Genomic DNA, 18,907 nt, shown 5'->3' with positions numbered 1-18,907 from the left:
GGTCATTATAAATTCTCACAGCATATTTAGTGCATAATGTCCAGCGTGGATACAATACATGATATTTATGTAGTCGTTGAATGAGTGGAAGAATCACTAAGTGAAGAAATCTAATGACGCAATATAGTGACACAATAAGTCCCCACTTTTCCCACTATCCTAAATAGGGAAACCTCCGATTAATTCCTATAAATATGGGCTATAATCAAATTACCTGCATTAGTAGTATTTATGCACAGTTTTAGGAGAGACTAGACTAGTACATAGCCTGATCCTAGGTCAGTCTTGAATGAGACATTCTCAGTTCCACAACGTTCAGCTTAGTCAATTAGTCCCAAAATAAATAAAAAAATCTAACGTGATGTTCAAAAATGTTTGATGGTCCCAAAACAACATTCATACTAAATGTGCAAACATAACATCGAGGGATTATAACTTGCAATTCATAAGTACGTGCCTATATAACCTATGATGTAAATGCACTATCACAGTTCTGGCCGCAAGAGCCCATAGCCAAGCAAACTCAGATTGCCCTAAAGGACCCACATAACTATGCGTTCACCCATTACTCAGAGTGCCTACCTGTCTTGATATCTTCTCATATTCATTTAATCCTCAAGAGACTGTGTCCAATATATGAATCCATTCACACAAGCTTAGCAATAATTAAACAAAAATTAATCTATCCTCCATATAGGATATAAGGGAATTAAAGAGGTGTTGCAATCCAATCGAAGTCCGCAATAATAAAACCACATCTGCATACAATAAAATGGGTACAGGCCATGTGCCAACTCTTGATGCATCAGTATTTAAAGTTTGAATTTTTTTGCCAGCCCCATTAATATACAGAGAAAAGTTGAAAGTGCACATCCCTGCCTAACTCCCATCCTTATTCTAAATGGCACAGTACATTCCCCATTGGGTCCAAAATGCATCCTGGCAGTTAAAGTATCATAAACCTTCAACATTGTTCCTTAAAACAGGACGGTCATGAGAATTTACCAAGACTTCTTTACTTAGTAGTGTCAGATTTTCATGTAAATCAGCCAGTGTTCTTACCAATCCGCTTACAGAATCTTTCTTCTCCAGAGACAGCTAATGAAACTTTTAATACCCTGGATGTCACAAACGTGCTAAGCTTCTATCTAGACAAAACCATAACTTTCAATGAAGATAATTTGAAAGGAACCATTACCTGCATATAATCTTATTTTTGCTTCAAGGAAGACCATTCTGATGCCCAGTGGGAATGTTGTTCCAGATCTGGGGTGTGTAGAAGTTCTACCTTCTCATCTTTATCTTTTTGAATTTCTGACTGCATTGTAGGTGAATCAACTACTCATGACGATTACCTGGGCTTCGAGCAAAGCTTTTGTAGTGAGGAGTAATGGATGGCATAGTGGTTTGTACTTCAGCATCAAAAAATTTACTATGTGCAGATTCATGATGTTTTCTGTTGCCCTGGACTCACCTCTTGAAGTTTTACTTTAATTGTGAATAGTGTTTACAAATAATGGAACCTCCTGTAAAAATGGCTTCTGTGGGGAAGACACCCAGGCTTAATTTTTGTTCAGCTTCACTCCCAACATGTTGCATTTAATAATTTTATTTTTCTTCTGATCTGTGTAGGTTGTTGATTTATTAAACCAGGCAGCTTTGGCGAATAGCAACGATAGCAAAATCAACATCCTCAAGCAGGTAAGCATGGGTGTATCGCTGAAAAATAGTGGTTTGAAGATGTCATGGAGTACTTCCTTCTTGCTTCCCAGTGGCCTTAAAATTTCTATAGTCCAGTTATCTTAATGTATATTGCTGCCTGGCTGAATTTAGAAGGCTACATCAGAGGTGCATGGAAGCCTAACAATGAATTTGTGGCATGGTGATGAGATGTGAACCCTGTGCATTGATGTCCACAATGTTTTTTAAGGCTTTTGTTTTTTTGGAAGTGGAGCTTCAACTGGGGCACCTGCAACATTGATAATAAGGGCCTCCTGTTGAAGTTTAATGTGAAATGAGCATCATGGCAAGAACGGAAGCTCCCCTGCTCATTTTTCCAGCACAAATTCACGGTTTGGAGGGGTGTTGTGTGTTCACCCCTCTCCCTGAGCCAATTTTAGCCATGGGGCAAGATATCTCTTCTGGTTGCCCCGCAGGACACCTAGTGTGTAGTGGGACCAAGGGTGTGGGAGCCTGGCATTGCAGCCAGAGACAGGGAGCTGCTAAACATGCAGCTCCCTGTCTGTAGGAGCAGTTATTTCTGTTTCCATGTCTGTGGAGGAAACCTCTGCTCCTAGCGGTTTCACTGCTCTCGCTTGCTAGAACTGGAGTGTTTGTTCTTACTTGGCAAGAGCTGTCAAAGGAAACAGCTATGTCATGGAGTGGACACCCAGAGACACAGCAGGATCCGGCCCTGGGGGGTGGCGGTCCCCAAGGCCGAAATCAGTTCGCACTGGACCTTTACCAAACAAGATAACATTAACTAACTAACTACTAGAAAGTGTTCCCGTTGGATAGAAATTTTGTAAAAAACCATGGACTCGTGCTGGCAAAATGAGCAGGTGGAGGGATGTGGCGGCATGCACCCTCCATCACCACACCATCCCCACCGACCTCCTCCTTTAATGTAAAATGTATTGCCCCTTGAGTGGCATCGCTCCCGGTGGCCTTGGGTTGAGGGGGGGGGGGGAGGAATGGGCCCCGTGCAATAATTTTGTATAGCCCCAGGGAGGTGGCAGTCCCCGGGGTTGTGGGGGGGCATATGATTAAATGTAAGCCCCAGGGAAGTGGTTGTCCCTGGGCTTAAATAAGTCCAGAAGGGGGGCTCTGTGCGCCCCTCTTCTTTTTTTATTCTTTATATCCTCCCCCCCCCCCCCCCCCCCCCCACCCCCCACCCCCCACCCCCCAAAAGACCTGCCCCACCCAGGGATTTAAGTAAAACCAGCATGGGAGACCCTGCTTGTGTGTGTGTATTTTTTTTCTTTTTTCTTTAATTTTTGCTGAGGATTTGTGACCTCAGCACCTGAGCTAAGGGGTCAGGGTGTCCCTACCCTAGCCCCTTTTCTTATTTTTATTTTTTTAACTGTTTTTATCTGTGACTGCTGAAGCAGTCGCAAGATGGATGCCAACACTTCCTGGTTGAAAGGTTGGCAGGGAGTCCGATCTCCTCACAAGATTGAGAGACTTTCTGGAGCCTTCACACCTCTATGTATACAATTTTGATATCTCAAAAACTACTAAATGAATGTAAGGAAATGCCTCCTTGGCATGGTTGCCCCCTGACTTTTTGCCTTTGCTGATGCTATGTTTACAATTGAAAGTGTGCTGAGGCCTGCTAACCAGGCCCCAGCACCAGTGTTCTTTCCCTAACCTGTACTTTTGTATCCACAATTGGCAGACCCTGGCATCCAGATAAGTCCCTTGTAACTGGTACCTCTAGTACCAAGGGCCCTGATGCCAAGGAAGGTCTCTAAGGGCTGCAGCATGTCTTATGCCACCCTGGAGACCTCTCACTCAGCACAGACACACTGCTTGCCAGCTTGTGTGTGCTAGTGAGGACAAAACGAGTAAGTCGACATGGCACTCCCCTCAGGGTGCCATGCCAGCCTCTCACTGCCTATGCAGTATAGGTAAGACACCCCTCTAGCAGGCCTTACAGCCCTAAGGCAGGGTGCACTATACCATAGGTGAGGGTACCAGTGCATGAGCATGGTACCCCTACAGTGTCTAAACAAAACCTTAGACATTGTAAGTGCAGGGTAGCCATAAGAGTATATGGTCTGGGAGTTTGTCAAACACGAACTCCACAGCACCATAATGGCTACACTGAAAACTGGGAAGTTTGGTATCAAACTTCTCAGCACAATAAATGCACACTGATGCCAGTGTACATTTTATTGTAAAATACACCACAGAGGGCACCTTAGAGGTGCCCCCTGAAACTTAACCGACTATCTGTGTAGGCTGACTAGTTTTAGCAGCCTGCCACAAACCGAGACATGTTGCTGGCCCCATGGGGAGAGTGCCTTTGTCACTCTGAGGCCAGTAACAAAGCCTGCACTGGGTGGAGATCCTAACACCTCCCCCAGGCAGGAATTGTCACACCTGGCGGTGAGCCTCAAAGGCTCACCTCCTTTGTGCCAACCCAGCAGGACACTCCAGCTAGTGGAGTTGCCCGCCCCCTCCGGCCAGGCCCCACTTTTGGCGGCAAGGCCGGAGAAGATAATGAGAAAAACAAGGAGGAGTCACTGACCAGTCAGGACAGCCCCTAAGGTGTCCTGAGCTGAAGTGACTCTAACTTGTAGAAATCCTCCATCTTGCAGATGGAGGATTCCCCCAATAGGGTTAGGATTGTGACCCCCTCCCCTTGGGAGGAGGCACAAAGAGGGTGTACCCACCCTCAGGGCTAGTAGCCATTGGCTACTAACCCCCCAGACCTAAACACGCCCTTAAATTTAGTATTTAAGGGCTACCCTGAACCCTAGAAAATTAGATTCCTGCAACTACAAGAAGAAGGACTGCCTAGCTGAAAAACCCCTGCAGAGGAAGACCAGAAGACAACAACTGCCTTGGCTCCAGAAACTCACCGGCCTGTCTCCTGCCTTCCAAAGATCCTGCTCCAGCGACGCCTTCCAAAGGGACCAGCGACCTCGACATCCTCTGAGGACTGCCCCTGCTTCGAAAAGACAAGAAACTCCCGAGGACAGCGGACCTGCTCCTAGAAAAGCTGCAACTTTGTTTCCAGCAGCTTTAAAGAACCCTGCAAGCTCCCCGCAAGAAGCGTGAGACTTGCAACACTGCACCCGGCGACCCCGACTCGGCTGGTGGCGATCCAACACCTCAGGAGGGACCCCAGGACTACTCTAAGACTGTGAGTACAAAAACCTGTCCCCCCTGAGCCCCCACAGCGCCGCCTGCAGAGGGAATCCCGAGGCTTCCCCTGACCGCGACTCTTTGAATCCTAAGTCCCGACACCTGGGAGAGACCCTGCACCCGCAGCCCCCAGGACCTGAAGGACCGGACTTTCACTGGAGGAGTGACCCCCAGGAGTCCCTCTCCCTTGATCAAGTGGAGGTTTCCCCGAGGAACCCCCCCCTTGCCTGCCTGCAGCGCTGAAGAGATCCCTAGATCTCCCATTGACTTCCATTACAAACCCGACGCTTGTTTCTACACTGCACCCGGCCGCCCCCGCGCTGCTGAGGGTGAAATTTCTGTGTGGGCTTGTGTCCCCCCCCGGTGCCCTACAAAACCCCCCTGGTCTGCCCTCCGAAGACGCGGGTACTTAACTGCAAGCAGACCGGAACCGGGGCACCCCCTTCTCTCCATTCTAGCCTATGTGTTTTGGGCACCACTTTGAACTCTGCACCTGACCGGCCCTGAGCTGCTGGTGTGGTGACTTTGGGGTTGCTCTGAACCCCCAACGGTGGGCTACCTTGGACCAAGAACTAAGCCCTGTAAGTGTCTTACTTACCTGGTTAACCTAACAAATACTTACCTCCCCTAGGAACTGTGAAAATTGCACTGTGTCCACTTTTAAAACAGCTATTTGTGAATAACTTGAAAAGTATACATGCAATTTTGATGATTTGAAGTTCCTAAAGTACTTACCTGCAATACCTTTCGAATGAGATATTACATGTAGAATTTGAACCTGTGGTTCTTAAAATAAACTAAGAAAAGATATTTTTCTATATAAAAACCTATTGGCTGGATTTGTCTCTGAGTGTGTGTACCTCATTTATTGTCTATGTGTATGTACAACAAATGCTTAACACTACTCCTTGGATAAGCCTACTGCTCGACCACACTACCACAAAATAGAGCATTAGTATTATCTCTTTTTGCCACTATCTTACCTCTAAGGGGAACCCTTGGACTCTGTGCATGCTATTCCTTACTTTGAAATAGCACATACAGAGCCAACTTCCTACAATGAATGTACACAAAATAGCAAAAGGGACTCTTTCTGGACCAAGAGTCACCTTTCTGCCAAATTTGGTGTAGTTCTGTCCAGCAGTTCGGGCTGTTGTCATGTTCAAAATCCCTATGGAAACATGCATGGTGTAAACACGTTTTGGGTACCTCCCCTCTCTTTTTCTCAGCCCTCACTTGACGAATCATCCTGAAACTTTCCAGACAGCAGCGTTGTATTTTTTTTGGAAAGCTTTGTGAAAATTCATCAATTGACAAAGAAATAGGCAAGTTATATTTCTCTTTCTATAGAAACTAGGTCCCAGCTATAACTAGCTAGTGGCAACCGCCACTTAAGTTTTATTTATGTATATATATATATATATATATATATATATATATATATATATAAAAAACCATAACCTTATTACTGTGCCTAGTACTTTGAAATATATCTCTATAGATACTACATATGCAGCCTATAATATAGGCTAAGTTTACTCCAGTATTGGAACTTTCATAGATTCATATGTTTGAATACTTCCCCGTCGTCGAGATGGGAGTCCCCGGTGGAATATAAAAGCCAGGCCTGAAAATGTATGCACACAATACATGGAATAGGCCTCAATATAATAACCCATCATAGTTGTTTTGCAAAATAGACTCAAACTTGAACCAATCGGATTGCCTCACCCCTTTTGAACCTCCTGTGAGGAGCTGCCTTCCCTCAGATTTTCCACCGCATGTTGTGCTGAGGAGTCTCCTTTGAGCTCCGCTCAAGTTTTTCTCTCAGAAGATCTGTTTCTACAGCTTTTGGACATTTCTATCTACTCTGGTTACTCAAACTGGCTGCTATGTCAGAGACACCAAAGAAAGGCCTTTTCAGATCTTGTGCCTCATGTTTAAAGCAAAGGTTATATGTGGAGGATCCACATGAGGAGTGTATTTACTGCCTGTACCCAAGCCACAAGCTAAGGACTGCAAAATCTGCAGGAAATGTTCTACAAAGACCCTGAAGGACAGGGAGGGTTGCCTTCTGTTGTGGCTTCAAAGAGGTAAGACTGGACACTATGCCTCTGATGAGGACAGTGCATCTTCTTCTATTTCTGCCCCTAAAACACCTGTGAAGAGAAAACAGGAAAGTTCTGAGGTTCAAGAGCCACCTAGAAAAATCGCGCAAAAGACAGCAATGTCTCTCCTCAGAAAAAGATAGTGGGTGCAGAATCCCTCAAGAAAGCAAAGAAAACTGCTTCAGATCCGGCTACTCCTAAAGTGCTTCACAAGTTTAGGAAGCCTAGCTCAGCATACCACACTCCCGTTGACGACATGTCCGTTGACGATGATTCCGTCGATACCTCCGTCGACGAGACTATCGTCGACGGTTCAACTGTCGTCGGCTACAATGATGCCAGCGACGGCGGTATTGTCGACTCCCCGTTGACAACTGGTTTCTTGTCTTCAACTGCAAGAATGTTTCCAACGAAGAGGCAAAGACCATATATGTTACCTTTGAGTCAATTTGCGCAACATACTCTGCTCCAAAGGCTCTCAAATGCTCGTTTGACACCTTCTATCACGTCACCAAGCAAAGTTTCAAGGCTCTTGCCATCTAGGTTTTTGCATGGCGATGATGATGAGGACTCCGATCAGGATGCAGTGTTTGGGGTGGCTAGGAGTCCTTCGCAACTGCATGTAAAATGCCAGGAGTACTCTGATGACGGTTCATATTATGGTCAGCAGTATTATGACCCAGTACCACAACAACAGGGAGCAGTATCTTTGCCCTCCGGTCTTGTGTCCGAGCTCCAGGCTATGCTGTCAGATTACAGAGAGCGCTTCTACCCTCAGCCGGGGAGGGACCCCACGCCAGCACTGACTGCACCAGCTACTCCGGAACCTCTGCCAGTTTTTTCCTGCAACGCCACAAATTCCTCTTCGGGCTCCACAGAGTCCCCAGATGCAAGCCTCTTCGGATGAAGCGGCATATGAAGGGAAGGTTCTCTCAGACCAGGACGAATGGGATGAGTATGTACTCCCAGCACCCCCTTCGCCGGAGCCATTAGCAGTCGAGTCTCCTTGAGATATGCAAGGCAGAACTCGGTCTCACTTGCTTTCCACAGAAGCTCAAGTCATCTGGATCTGGTGCATTCAGAATTAGGTGCACATACGGGCAGAACATCTTCCGGGAGTCAGCAACACCACAGCATGCTCAGCACATCTTCACACGAGTGGGAGCTGAACGCAGTATTTCGCAAGTGGGGAACACTGAACCTGGACCTTTTTGTGACGTCTCTGAACGCGAAATGCCGGTTTTATGCAAGCTGACATCTCCAACCAGGGCCGTGGGTAAATGCCCTTTCAATAGCATGGTCAGGGATTTATGCTTACTCCTTTCCGCCGATACTCCTTCTTCCACGGGTCATTGGCAAGATCAAATCAGAGCCCGGCCAGATAATTCTAATTGCTCCAGCCTGGCCATGTCAACTGTGGTACACAGAGCTTCTGTTGCTGTCTTCGTGTCCCCCCATCAGGTTAGCACCCATACCGGACCTGCTCACCATCACCCAGGGCCAAGTGAGGCATCCTTATCCCAAGCCTCTCAGATTATGTGCATGACTCCTGAGTTCAATGAGACGTATACCTTAAAATGGAAGCAGTTTTATTTATGGTGTACTGCAAATAACATTCATCCGCTTACATCTGCTCCAGAGCAGGTCTTGCTGTACCTTCTCCACCTGGCGAGGTCTGGTCTTGCGCATGCATCCATTAAGGTTCACTTAGCTGCCATCTCCAGGTATAGGCGACTATCCAAAGGACCGTCCCTCTGGTCTCATCGGCTTATCAAGCAGTTTATGAAGGGGTTGTTCCGATCCATTCCTTCAGCCAAACGACCTCCTCCATCTTGGCAGCTGAATACAGTCCTGAGTCCGTTGATAAAGGAACCATTCAAGCCTATTCATAAATCAGACATTAAGTATCTTACCTGGAAGGTAGCGCTCCTCTTACCGTTCGCATGCACTCGTAGAGTGCGCAAGTTCCAAGCCTTTACCATCCAAGAGCCTTTCATGAGGTTTACAGATGATAGTCATCCTACGGACAAACCCAAAATGTATTCCCAAAGTGCCGACTGACTTCCATATCAATGAGCCAGTAGTACTAAAGACTTTCTTTCGGCGGCCTCAGACTGGGGCAGAAAGATCGCTTCATTCCTTGGACATCAAACGATACCGTAAAATTTTATTTGCAGCGAACATCCTCGATCAGAAAGTCCAATCAACTGTTTGTAGTATTCAGTGCGCCCAGAAGAGGGCTTCCGGTTTCTAAACAAACCATCTCTAGATGGACTTCAACTGCAATAGCCTTTCGCCATCAGAAAGCTGGCTGACTCTTGGACACTAAGGTTCGTGCACATTCTACCCGAGCAGTGTCCACTTCTTTTGCACTTTTCTCTGGGGTATCCCTTCCAGACATCTGTCGAGCAGCCACATGGAGGACAACCCACGTCTTCACGAAGCATTACTGCCTGGATGCTGAGACGCTCCGTGATGCTGCGGTGGGTCAAGCAGTTCTTAGACATTTCTTCAGATAAGATGAGCTGTTTGTTTCCCATCATCCGCTTCTGATATAATGCCACATTTTCTGTTCATTATTAACGTACCATTCTTGCATATTTATGTATGCCTTAAAGGTTTCATTTTATTGCTCTGCACACATCTGTCTAGTGACTGTTCTATGATGATTGGATAGACAGTAATTGTTGATGCAGAAAATGTTAGTTACTGCTTGCTATTCTTATTCAAGCTTGTGAATCTATGAAAGTTCCAATACTGGAGTAAGAAATAAGTTACCTGTAACTGTAGTTCTCCAGTATTGGAAGCTTTCATAGATTCACATGCGTCCCGCCTGCCTCCCCGGGGGAGCTCACCTTCTCTCTTCAGTGTTCTGGGTTATTTCAGCACTTATGCTCGGAAAATCTGAGGGAAGGCAGCTCCTCACAGGAGGTTTGGAATCGGTGAGGCAATCTGATTGGTTCAAGGTTGAGTTTGGGTCTATTTTGCAAAACGACTAAGATGGGTTATTATATGGAGGCCTAGTCCATTTATTGTGTGCATACATTTTCAGGCCTGGTTTTTATATTCCACGGGGACTCCCATCTCGACGACGGGGAAGTATTCAAGCATGTGAATCTATGAAAGCTTCCAATACTGGTAAGTAACTTATTTCTTTCATTTACACCATTATTTTACATTATTAACATTTTTGTAATGCAGAAAACGAGTGAAAGGTGTAATTACAGCCTTTTTTAACCAGAAAACGCCAACAAAAATAGAGACATTGGTAGCCTGTAGGCTGCATTTAAAAGCATAACAGAGAAAACTGGTACTGTGCCTTTAAGGCCTCAGAGGACCCTCTACCCATAGGTGACATTTGAGTTATTTTTTCTGGCTCCTAGTGTTGGGAACCTATCTATATTTTTTTTTGTCTTTTTGTAAAAAAAAAAATCTTCAAAAGCTGTATTTGACCTCAATTGACAGCGTTCAGTACATACGGTATGTAGGATTTCAAGGGTTCCCCTTAGAGGTAAGATAGTGGCAAAAAGAGATAATACTAATGCTCTATTTTTTGGTAGTGTGGTCGAGCAGTAGGCTTATCAAAGGAGTAGTGTTAAGCATTTGTTGTACATACACACAGGCAATAAATGAGGAACACACACTCGGAGACAATTCCAGCCAATAGGTTTTTGTATAGAAAAATATCTTTTCTTAGTTTATTTTAGGAACCACAGGTTCAAATTCTACATGTAATATCTCATTTGAAAGGTATTGCAGGTAAGTACTTTAGGAACTTTGAATAATCACAATAGCATATATACTTTTTACATAAAACACATATAGCTATTTTAAAAGTGGACACAGTGCAATTTTCACAGTTCCTAGGGGAGGTAAGTTATTGTTAGTTCTTGCAGGTAAGTAAACCACCTACGGGGTTCAAATTGGGGTCCAAGGTAGCCCACCGTTGGGGGTTCAGAGCAACCCCAAAGTCACCAAACCAGCAGCTCAGTGCCGGTCAGGTGCAGAGTTCAAAGTGGTGCCCAAAACACATAGGCTTCAATGGAGAAGGGGGTGCCCCGGTTCCAGTCTGCCAGCAGGTAAGTACCCGCGTCTTCGGAGGGCAGACCAGGGGGGTTTTGTAGGGCACTGGGGGACACACAAGTCAGCACAGAAGGTACACCCTCAGCGGCACTGGGGCGGCCGGGTGCAGTGTGCAAACACACGTCGGGTTTTCAATAGGTTTCAACGAGAGACCAAGGGGTCTCTTCAGCGATGCAGGCAGGCAAGGGGGGGGGCTCCTCGGGGTAGCCACCACCTGGGCAAGGGAGAGGGCCTCCTGGGGGTCACTCCTGCACTGGAGTTCCGATCCTTCAGGTCCTGGGGGCTGCGGGTGCAGGGACTTTTCCAGGCATCAGGATTTTGGATTCAGACAGTCGCGGTCAGGGGGAGCCTCGGGATTCCCTCTGCAGGTGTCGCTGTGGGGGTTCAGGGGGGACAACTTTGGTTACTCACAGTCTCGAAGTCGCCGGGGGGTCCTCCCTGTAGCGTTGTTTCTCCACCAGTCGAGTCGGGGTCGCCGGGTGCAGTGTTGCAAGTCTCACGCTTCTTGCGGGGATTGCAGGGGTCTTTAAATCTGCTCCTCTGGAAACAAAGTTGCAGTCTTTGTTGAACAGGGCCGCTGTTCTCGGGAGTTTCTTGGTCTTTTGGAAGCAGGGCAGTCCTCTGAGGATTCAGAGGTCGCTAGTCCTGGGGAAAGCGTTGCTGGAGCAGTTTTCTTCTGAAGGAGGGAGACAGGCCGGTAGGGCTGGGGCCAAAGCAGTTGGTGTCTCCGTCTTCTCTGCAGGGGTTTTTCAGCTCAGCAGTCCTCTTCTTCGTAAGTTGCAGGAATCTGCGTTCCTAGGTTCTGGGGAGCCCCTAAATACTGAATTTAGGGGTGTGTTTAGGTCTGGGAGGGCAGTAGCCAATGGCTACTGTCCTTGAGGGTGGGTACACCCTCTTTGTGCCTCCTCCCTGAGGGGAGGGGGGCACATCCCTATTCCTATTGGGGGAATTCTCCTTCTACAAGATGGAGGATTTCTAAAAGTCAGTCACCTCAGCTCAGGACACCTTAGGGGCTGTCCTGACTGGCCAGTGACTCCTCCTTGTTTTTCTCATTATCTCTCATGGACTTGCCGCCAAAAGTGGGGGCTGGGTCCAGGGGGCGGGCATCTCCACTAGCTGGAGTGCCCTGGGGCATTGTAACACGAAGCTTGAGCCTTTGAAGCTCACTGCTAGGTGTTACAGTTCCTGCAGGGGGGAGGTGTGAAGCACCTCCACCCAGAGCAGGCTTTGTTTCTGTCCTCTGAGAGCACAAAGGCTCTCACCGCATGGGGTCAGAAACTCGTCTCTCAGCAGCAGGCTGGCAGAGACCAGTCAGTCCTGCACTGAACAATTGGGTAAAATACAGGGGGCATCTCTAAGATGCCCTCTGTGTGCATTTTTTAATAAATCCAACACTGGCATCAGTGTGGGTTATTACACCAAGCCCTTGGGGAAACTCAGGAAATAAATTGCAGAAAGTTCAGTCCGGTCCTTTCACTGCCCAAGACAAAAGCAGCAAGCAGCAGGCTGACGCAACAAAGCAGGCAGCACAGTGAAGTCCCTCCTGACAGCTTCTCCAGCTCTTCTTGGCAGGTTCCTTAGTCCAAAAGAGTTCTGGGGTCAGGGCCCCACTACTTATACTGGTTCTATCCTTTGAAGTAGAAAAACCTCAAAGGCAAGTCCTTCCCCCTCCCAAGATTCAGATCTTTCCTGCACTGACCCAGACACACTCCAGGAGGGGGAGACTTATTTGTGCATGACGGGTCCCGCCTTATTCAGGTGCAGGTGTCTGCTCCTCCCACCACTCTAGCCCAGGAAGACCCATCAGGATATGCAAGCTCCTTTTGTGTGACTGTCTAGAGTGTAAGCAGTAGGGCCCAGTTGTCAGCTACACAGACGTGTATTCCACAGGCAGGCGCAAAATGGTTAAGCAAGAAAATTCCAAATTTCTAAAAGTGACATTTTCAAACTAGCAATTTAAAAACCATCTTCCCTAAAAGATGCATTTTTAAATTGTGAGTTCAGAGATTCCAAACTCCAACCTCTTATTACCTTCCCATGGGAATCTGCAGTTCGATGGTGTTTCAAGACAGACCCCATGTTAACCTGTACCAGAGTTAGCCTTCAATAGTTAAAAACGAGATGCACAGTATTTCACTATCGGGACATGTGAAAACACATCACTACATGTCCTACCTTCTAATTACACTGCACACTGCCCATGGGGCTGCCTGGGCCTTCCTTAGGGCTGACCTACATTCAGTAAAAGGTAAGGGTTAGGCCTGGCATGTGGGTGCACCTAAAACTGCGTGCACAGACACTGCAATGGCAGGTCTGAGACATGGTTATAGGGCTACTCATGTCGGTGGCACAATCAGTGCTGCAGGCCCACTAGTAGCATTTGATTTACAGGCCCTGGGCACACATGGTGCACTATACTAGGGACTTAATAGTAAATCAAATAGGCCAATCATGGATAACCAGTCATAATGTACACAGGGAACATTTGCACCTTAGAACTGATCAGCAGTGGCAAAGTGCGCAGAGACAAGAAACCACCCAAAAAAAATCCAGCATATCATAAAAACAGGTCAGAAAGCAAAAAGGCAGGGGAAACACACCAAAAGATGCCAGGTGTAACAGTGGTCATTTTAAAGTTTGTCGCAACTGGCTCACACAATGTGAAAGCAGGCTTTTCACCATTGTTGTGTAGCAATTTTAGTTATAGCTTCATACATGTTATTTTAGTGAACTAGGCCCGCCGCTGTGCAGTTTAACCTAGATATATTTTATTCTGCTTCATTTATTTTTTTAACAATAGCCACATTTGCAGTCTTGTTTTATTTCTCTCTATCTAGCCTATAGAACAGATTTTTTTTACTCTTGGGTTACATTTACATTTCCAGCAGCTGATGGGAACACAAATACACTATACGCTGCAAATATACCTGTACAATACAGATCATATGCATATGTAGAAATACCTCTATCAAGAACATAATTATTGGCTTGATGGTGCCCTACCCCATACAATTTTACATGTTAGGTTAGGTACTCTAAGTAATAATGGTCCTACCTTGCCTTTATTGGCCACTTATACCACTCATGCAGCCCTAGCGACCTTAAAGGCAGCTGAAGTCAGTTGCTTATATGCTGAGTTGACGCCTATATACAGACAATTAGTACAGTTTGTAATGCAAAAATTAAATACAAACCCAGCACGTGCTGCTGCGGCGCAACCACATGCAGTAATGCCAGGCATTAATCCGGCGACTGTACATTCGATAATGGGTAAAGTACCCGCCAAACGATAAGAGATTCCGTTTTGGTTAGCTCAAAAAATAAATGCACTGGAAGCAGTATTTCAAGATGAATATGGGCCTGCCCTGCCCTGGACTTGGGGGTGCACCTAATGGGCAATTTTGCCACAGTATATTCAATTATATTTAAGTAACCTTAAAGGGGAGTGTGCATGCGGGTCCGGCATGTTTCTCCACAGGATCAAAAACGTGAGCTGCAAAAGATTATCGTGGAGATCTACTGTAGTACTGATCCAGATAGCCTGGGGGCCAGACCTACAAAACCACAATTTCGGGGTAAATCTAATAAAGATTATACCAAGCAAGCTCCTGAGAGTACTAAGAAACGCTGGGATAGAAAACCACAGACTCCTAAAAATGAAAGGGGAGAATCTCCGCACACGGAGACACCACAGAATAGATATAATCTCTGAAATAGAGATAATATAAAAAGGCCTTACAGATATCAATTACTGATACAATCTCGTTCCTTTCAGGACTCAGCGAAAAAACGCAGTGAGAGAGGTGGCCGGTCAGAGCATAGAACTGAGTACGTGAAACCGAGACAGGAATCAACGCTCAACAGAAGTTTCTGTTAAAAAAGAAGAGAAACTTCACCAACAAAAAACCCAATTCAGAAAGAAAAAAGTTGCAGCAGTTGCAGTTCGGCATGCCACTCAAGAAGAGGGCTCTATTGAAGAACAAGAAATGGGCACTAGCGCTATTAAACAGTGCGGCAGAGGTCACAATAGTTCGCTGGAATCTTCTAGTGCATCTCGAGGTGAAAGCAACTGATGACTTCTTACAAGTTGAACCTCGGCAATGCGTGTCTCCACGCCTGATAGGGTGTACAAAGTAACGTTACAGTTAGGAGACATCGAACGCACAATAGATGCAATCTTTTGGGATTACGTCGTGAATATATATGATTTTCAAATGGGCGAAAGGGATTGGCCACCTGAATTTGTCCGTACTTGCTCATATGGGGGAAGATGTTATCAAACCTTCTATCTCGCCCCTTGTCGGCCCATTAGCTCGCAAAATCCTACGCCATCGATTGGGCATTGGCACAGGCACCCGCGTTATATCGCAACCACGTAGGGTGGGATAAAGATTATCCCTATCATGTAATTCCAATAAACAATCAACCTCAACCCCAGTATCCAATAAAACATGATGCTAAAGTCCGTGAGGGAAATCCTCACACAACTGCAGTACCAGGGTGTAATTGAACCCTGTGTCTCACCAATTAATAATCCCTTATTCCCAGTAGCTTAACCAGACCATTCGTACAGAATAGACTTAGACTGCAGACATTGAAACACTCAAACACGCACATACGCTATACAAAACTCACATAGCACAGCACTCCTGCACAACCTAATGCGCTTAAAAATACAAAACAGCACTGGACATTTCCAATGGTTTCTTAAGCCAAAATATAGTGCCTGAGTGTAGAGACCTGTAGGAAAATGCTACTGTTGGCATGGTCACCCCCACTTTTTGCCTCAGTGTTGATGCCCGCTTTGATTGGAAGTGTGCTTGGGACCTTGGTAACCAGGCCCCACCACCAGTGTTATTTCCCTAAAACTTTACCTTTGTTTCCACAAGTGGCACAGCCCTGGCACACAGTTACGTCCCTTGTAAAAGGTACCCATGTTACAAAGGGGCCGATAGTGAGGGAAGGTCCCTAAGGGCTGCAGCATGTATTATGCCAACCTCAGGGACCCCTCACTCAGTGCATGCACACTGCTTTGCAGCTTGTGCGTACTAGAGGGGAGAACATACACAGTCAACTTGGCACTCCCCTCAGAGTGCCATGCCTACAAACCACTTCCTGTGGCATAGGCAAGTCACCCCTCTAGCAGACCTTACAGCCCTAAGGCACGGTGCACTATACCACAGGTGAGGGCATAGCTGCATGAGCACTATGCCCCTACAGTGTCTAAGTCAATTCTTAGACATTGTAAGTGTAGGGTAGCCATATTGAGTATATGATCTGGGAGTTTGCTTACGAATTTGACAGCACCATTATGGCTACACTGAATACTGGGAAGTTTGGTATCAAACGTCTCAGCACAATAAACCCACACTGCTGCCAGTGTGGGATTTATTGAGAAATGCACACAGAGGGTATCTTAGAGATGCCCCCTGTATGTTAGCCCAACTACTATGCAAGGCCGACCGGTCTCTGCCAGCCTGCCACTTCCAGACAAGTTGCTGACCACATGGGGTGAGTGCCTTTGTGCACTCTGTGGTCAGAAACAAAGACTATCCTAGGTGGATGTCCTTCAAACCTCCCCCTGCGGGAACTGTAACACCTGGCGGTGAGCCTCAATGTTACAATGCCGCAGGGCACTCCAGCTAGTGGAGATGCCTGCCTCCCTGGACGAGCCCCCACTTTTGGCAGCAAGTCCAGAGGGATAATGAGAAAAGCAAGGAGGAGTCACCCCCTCAGCCAGGTCCATTCCTAAGGTGACCAAAGCTGAAGTGACCCCCCTCCTTGAGAAACCCTCCATCTTGCTTCGGAGGATCAGAACCAATAGGGATGTGCTGTCCTTCCCAGAGGGAATGGGCGCGAGGAGGGTGTAGCCACCCTCAGGGACAGTTGCCATTGGCTACTGCCCTCTAACCCTAACAAACCCTTAAATTTAGTATTTAAGGGCGACCCTGAACCCAGCTCTTCAGATTCCTGATGACCTCACAAGAAGAAGGACTGCTGAGCTGAAAACCCCGCAGAGAAGAGAAGGAAACGACAGCGGACTTGGCCCCAGCCCTACCAGCCTGTCTCCTGCTTCAAAAAACCTGCAACTGAAAAGCGAATCATTCTACAGGACCAGCGACCCCCCCCCCCCCCCCACACACAAAAAAAAAGCCTCTAGGGGACTGCCTGGATCACAGAGGACGAAGAACTCCTGTGGGCAGCGGCTCTGCCCTGCCAGAAGAAAAGACATCCATCTTTAAAGGGACTCCCACCTCACTTGTGAATCCACACTACTCTGCACCCGACGCCCCCGGCCTGTGCCCAGAGAAACCAACTATCCCGAAAGGACCCCCATGTGACCCTGATGACGTGTCCACCCTGGGCTGACCTCTCTGCACCCCCACGACGACACCTGCAGAGGGAATCCCGAGGACCCCCCTGACTGCGACTGCCCAGGACGAAGATATCCGATGCCTTGAGAAGCACTGCACCCGCAGCCCCCAGGCCCGTGAGAAACCGAACACCGGTGCAGCAACGACCAGCAGGCGGCCCTCACCCTTGCCCAGTCAGTGGCTTGCCAGAGAGTCCACCCCCCCTTCCTGCAGCACCTAAGTGAGCCCCGGGTGTCTCTATAGAGTTCTATTGAGAACCTGATGCCCTGTTTGCACACTGCACCCAGCCGCTGAGGATGTGGTTTTTGTGCCTACTTGGGGCCCCTCCTGTACTTCTCCAATCCCCCCGATCTGCCCTCCGACAACGTGGGTACTTACCTGCAAGCAGACTGGAACCAGAGTACCCCCTGTCTCCATAGACACCCACGTTATTCTGGCTCCTGTTTGACCTCTGCAACTGACTGGCCCTGTGTTGCTGGGTGTTTGGGGTTGCTTTGAACCCCCAACGGTGGGCTACCTATGCCCCGGAGATTGAACCCGTAAGTGTGGAACTTACCTCTGAAACTGTACTGTACTGACCTCCCCAAGGAACTGTTGAAAATTGCAGTGCCCACTTTTAAAATAGCTTTTTGCCATCTTAAGGAAAACTGTGTGCAATATTGAATCTATTGAAAGTCTTGACTATTACTATGCAAGTACCTTTCATTTAATGTGCTTACCTGCTAAATGAATCGTGTGGTTCTAAAAATAAATTAACAAACGAATATCTTTCTATATAAAAACTTATTGGCCTGGAGTTAAGTCATTGAGTGTGTGTTTTCACTTATTGCTTGTGTATGTACAACAAATGCTTAACACTACCCTCTGATAAGCCTAACTGCACTACCACAAATAGAGCATTAGTATTATCTATTATTGCCTCTGTCAAACCTCTTCGGGAACCCCTGGACTCTGTGCACACTATCTCATTTTGATATAGTATATATAGAGCCAGCTTCCTACAAGACCTTACAAGTTCCAGTGCACTGGGCTCCCAGAAAAGAAATCTGTTGTTTACCCCAAGGGTACAAGAACAGTCCAGTACTGTTCGCAGCTTGTGTGACTTCAATATTGCACGACATTGACCATGAAGCATTGTCCTATGTAGATGATATATATCTCACGGATGATAATTTACTGCAACATCTAAGACGGGTATCCCGCATTGTTGTAGGATTAGCTGAATTTGGCTAAAAATTCAATAAAAAAAAAATAGCCTTCCTTAGTGTCCTGTTTCTGGGATTCAAATTATCAAGCGAAGAAAAGAGCCTAGTGGCACAGTTCTTGGAAAATTGCATGCAGTTATAACCTCCAAATACAATTTTAAAAAACTCCAATCCCTATTGGGTTTCCTAAATTTTGGCAGAACTTTCATTCCAGATTATGCAACATGTGCAAAACCTTTATATGACTTAATACGTCCTGACCTCT

The 18,907-nt window shown here is 46.7% G+C and overlaps 1 protein-coding gene across 5 annotated transcripts in view; it reads left to right on the top strand.

Annotated features, from left to right (window-relative positions):
* Positions 1–18,907, top strand: part of SYMPK (symplekin scaffold protein) — a 1,084,618-nt gene that overhangs the window by 81,248 nt on the left and 984,463 nt on the right. For all 5 annotated transcript variants that reach the window (XM_069207742.1, XM_069207740.1, XM_069207741.1 and 2 more), the window contains one exon: positions 1,633–1,701. In XM_069207742.1, the coding sequence (XP_069063843.1) occupies positions 1,633–1,701 (69 nt within the window). The remainder of the gene's footprint in view (positions 1–1,632; positions 1,702–18,907) is intronic.

This window comes from Pleurodeles waltl, chromosome 9, assembly GCF_031143425.1.
Source record: "Pleurodeles waltl isolate 20211129_DDA chromosome 9, aPleWal1.hap1.20221129, whole genome shotgun sequence".
Taxonomy (NCBI): Eukaryota; Metazoa; Chordata; class Amphibia; order Caudata; family Salamandridae; genus Pleurodeles; species Pleurodeles waltl.
The sequence above is the reverse complement of the archived record's forward strand: the minus strand, read 5'-3'. Positions and strand labels throughout refer to the sequence as shown.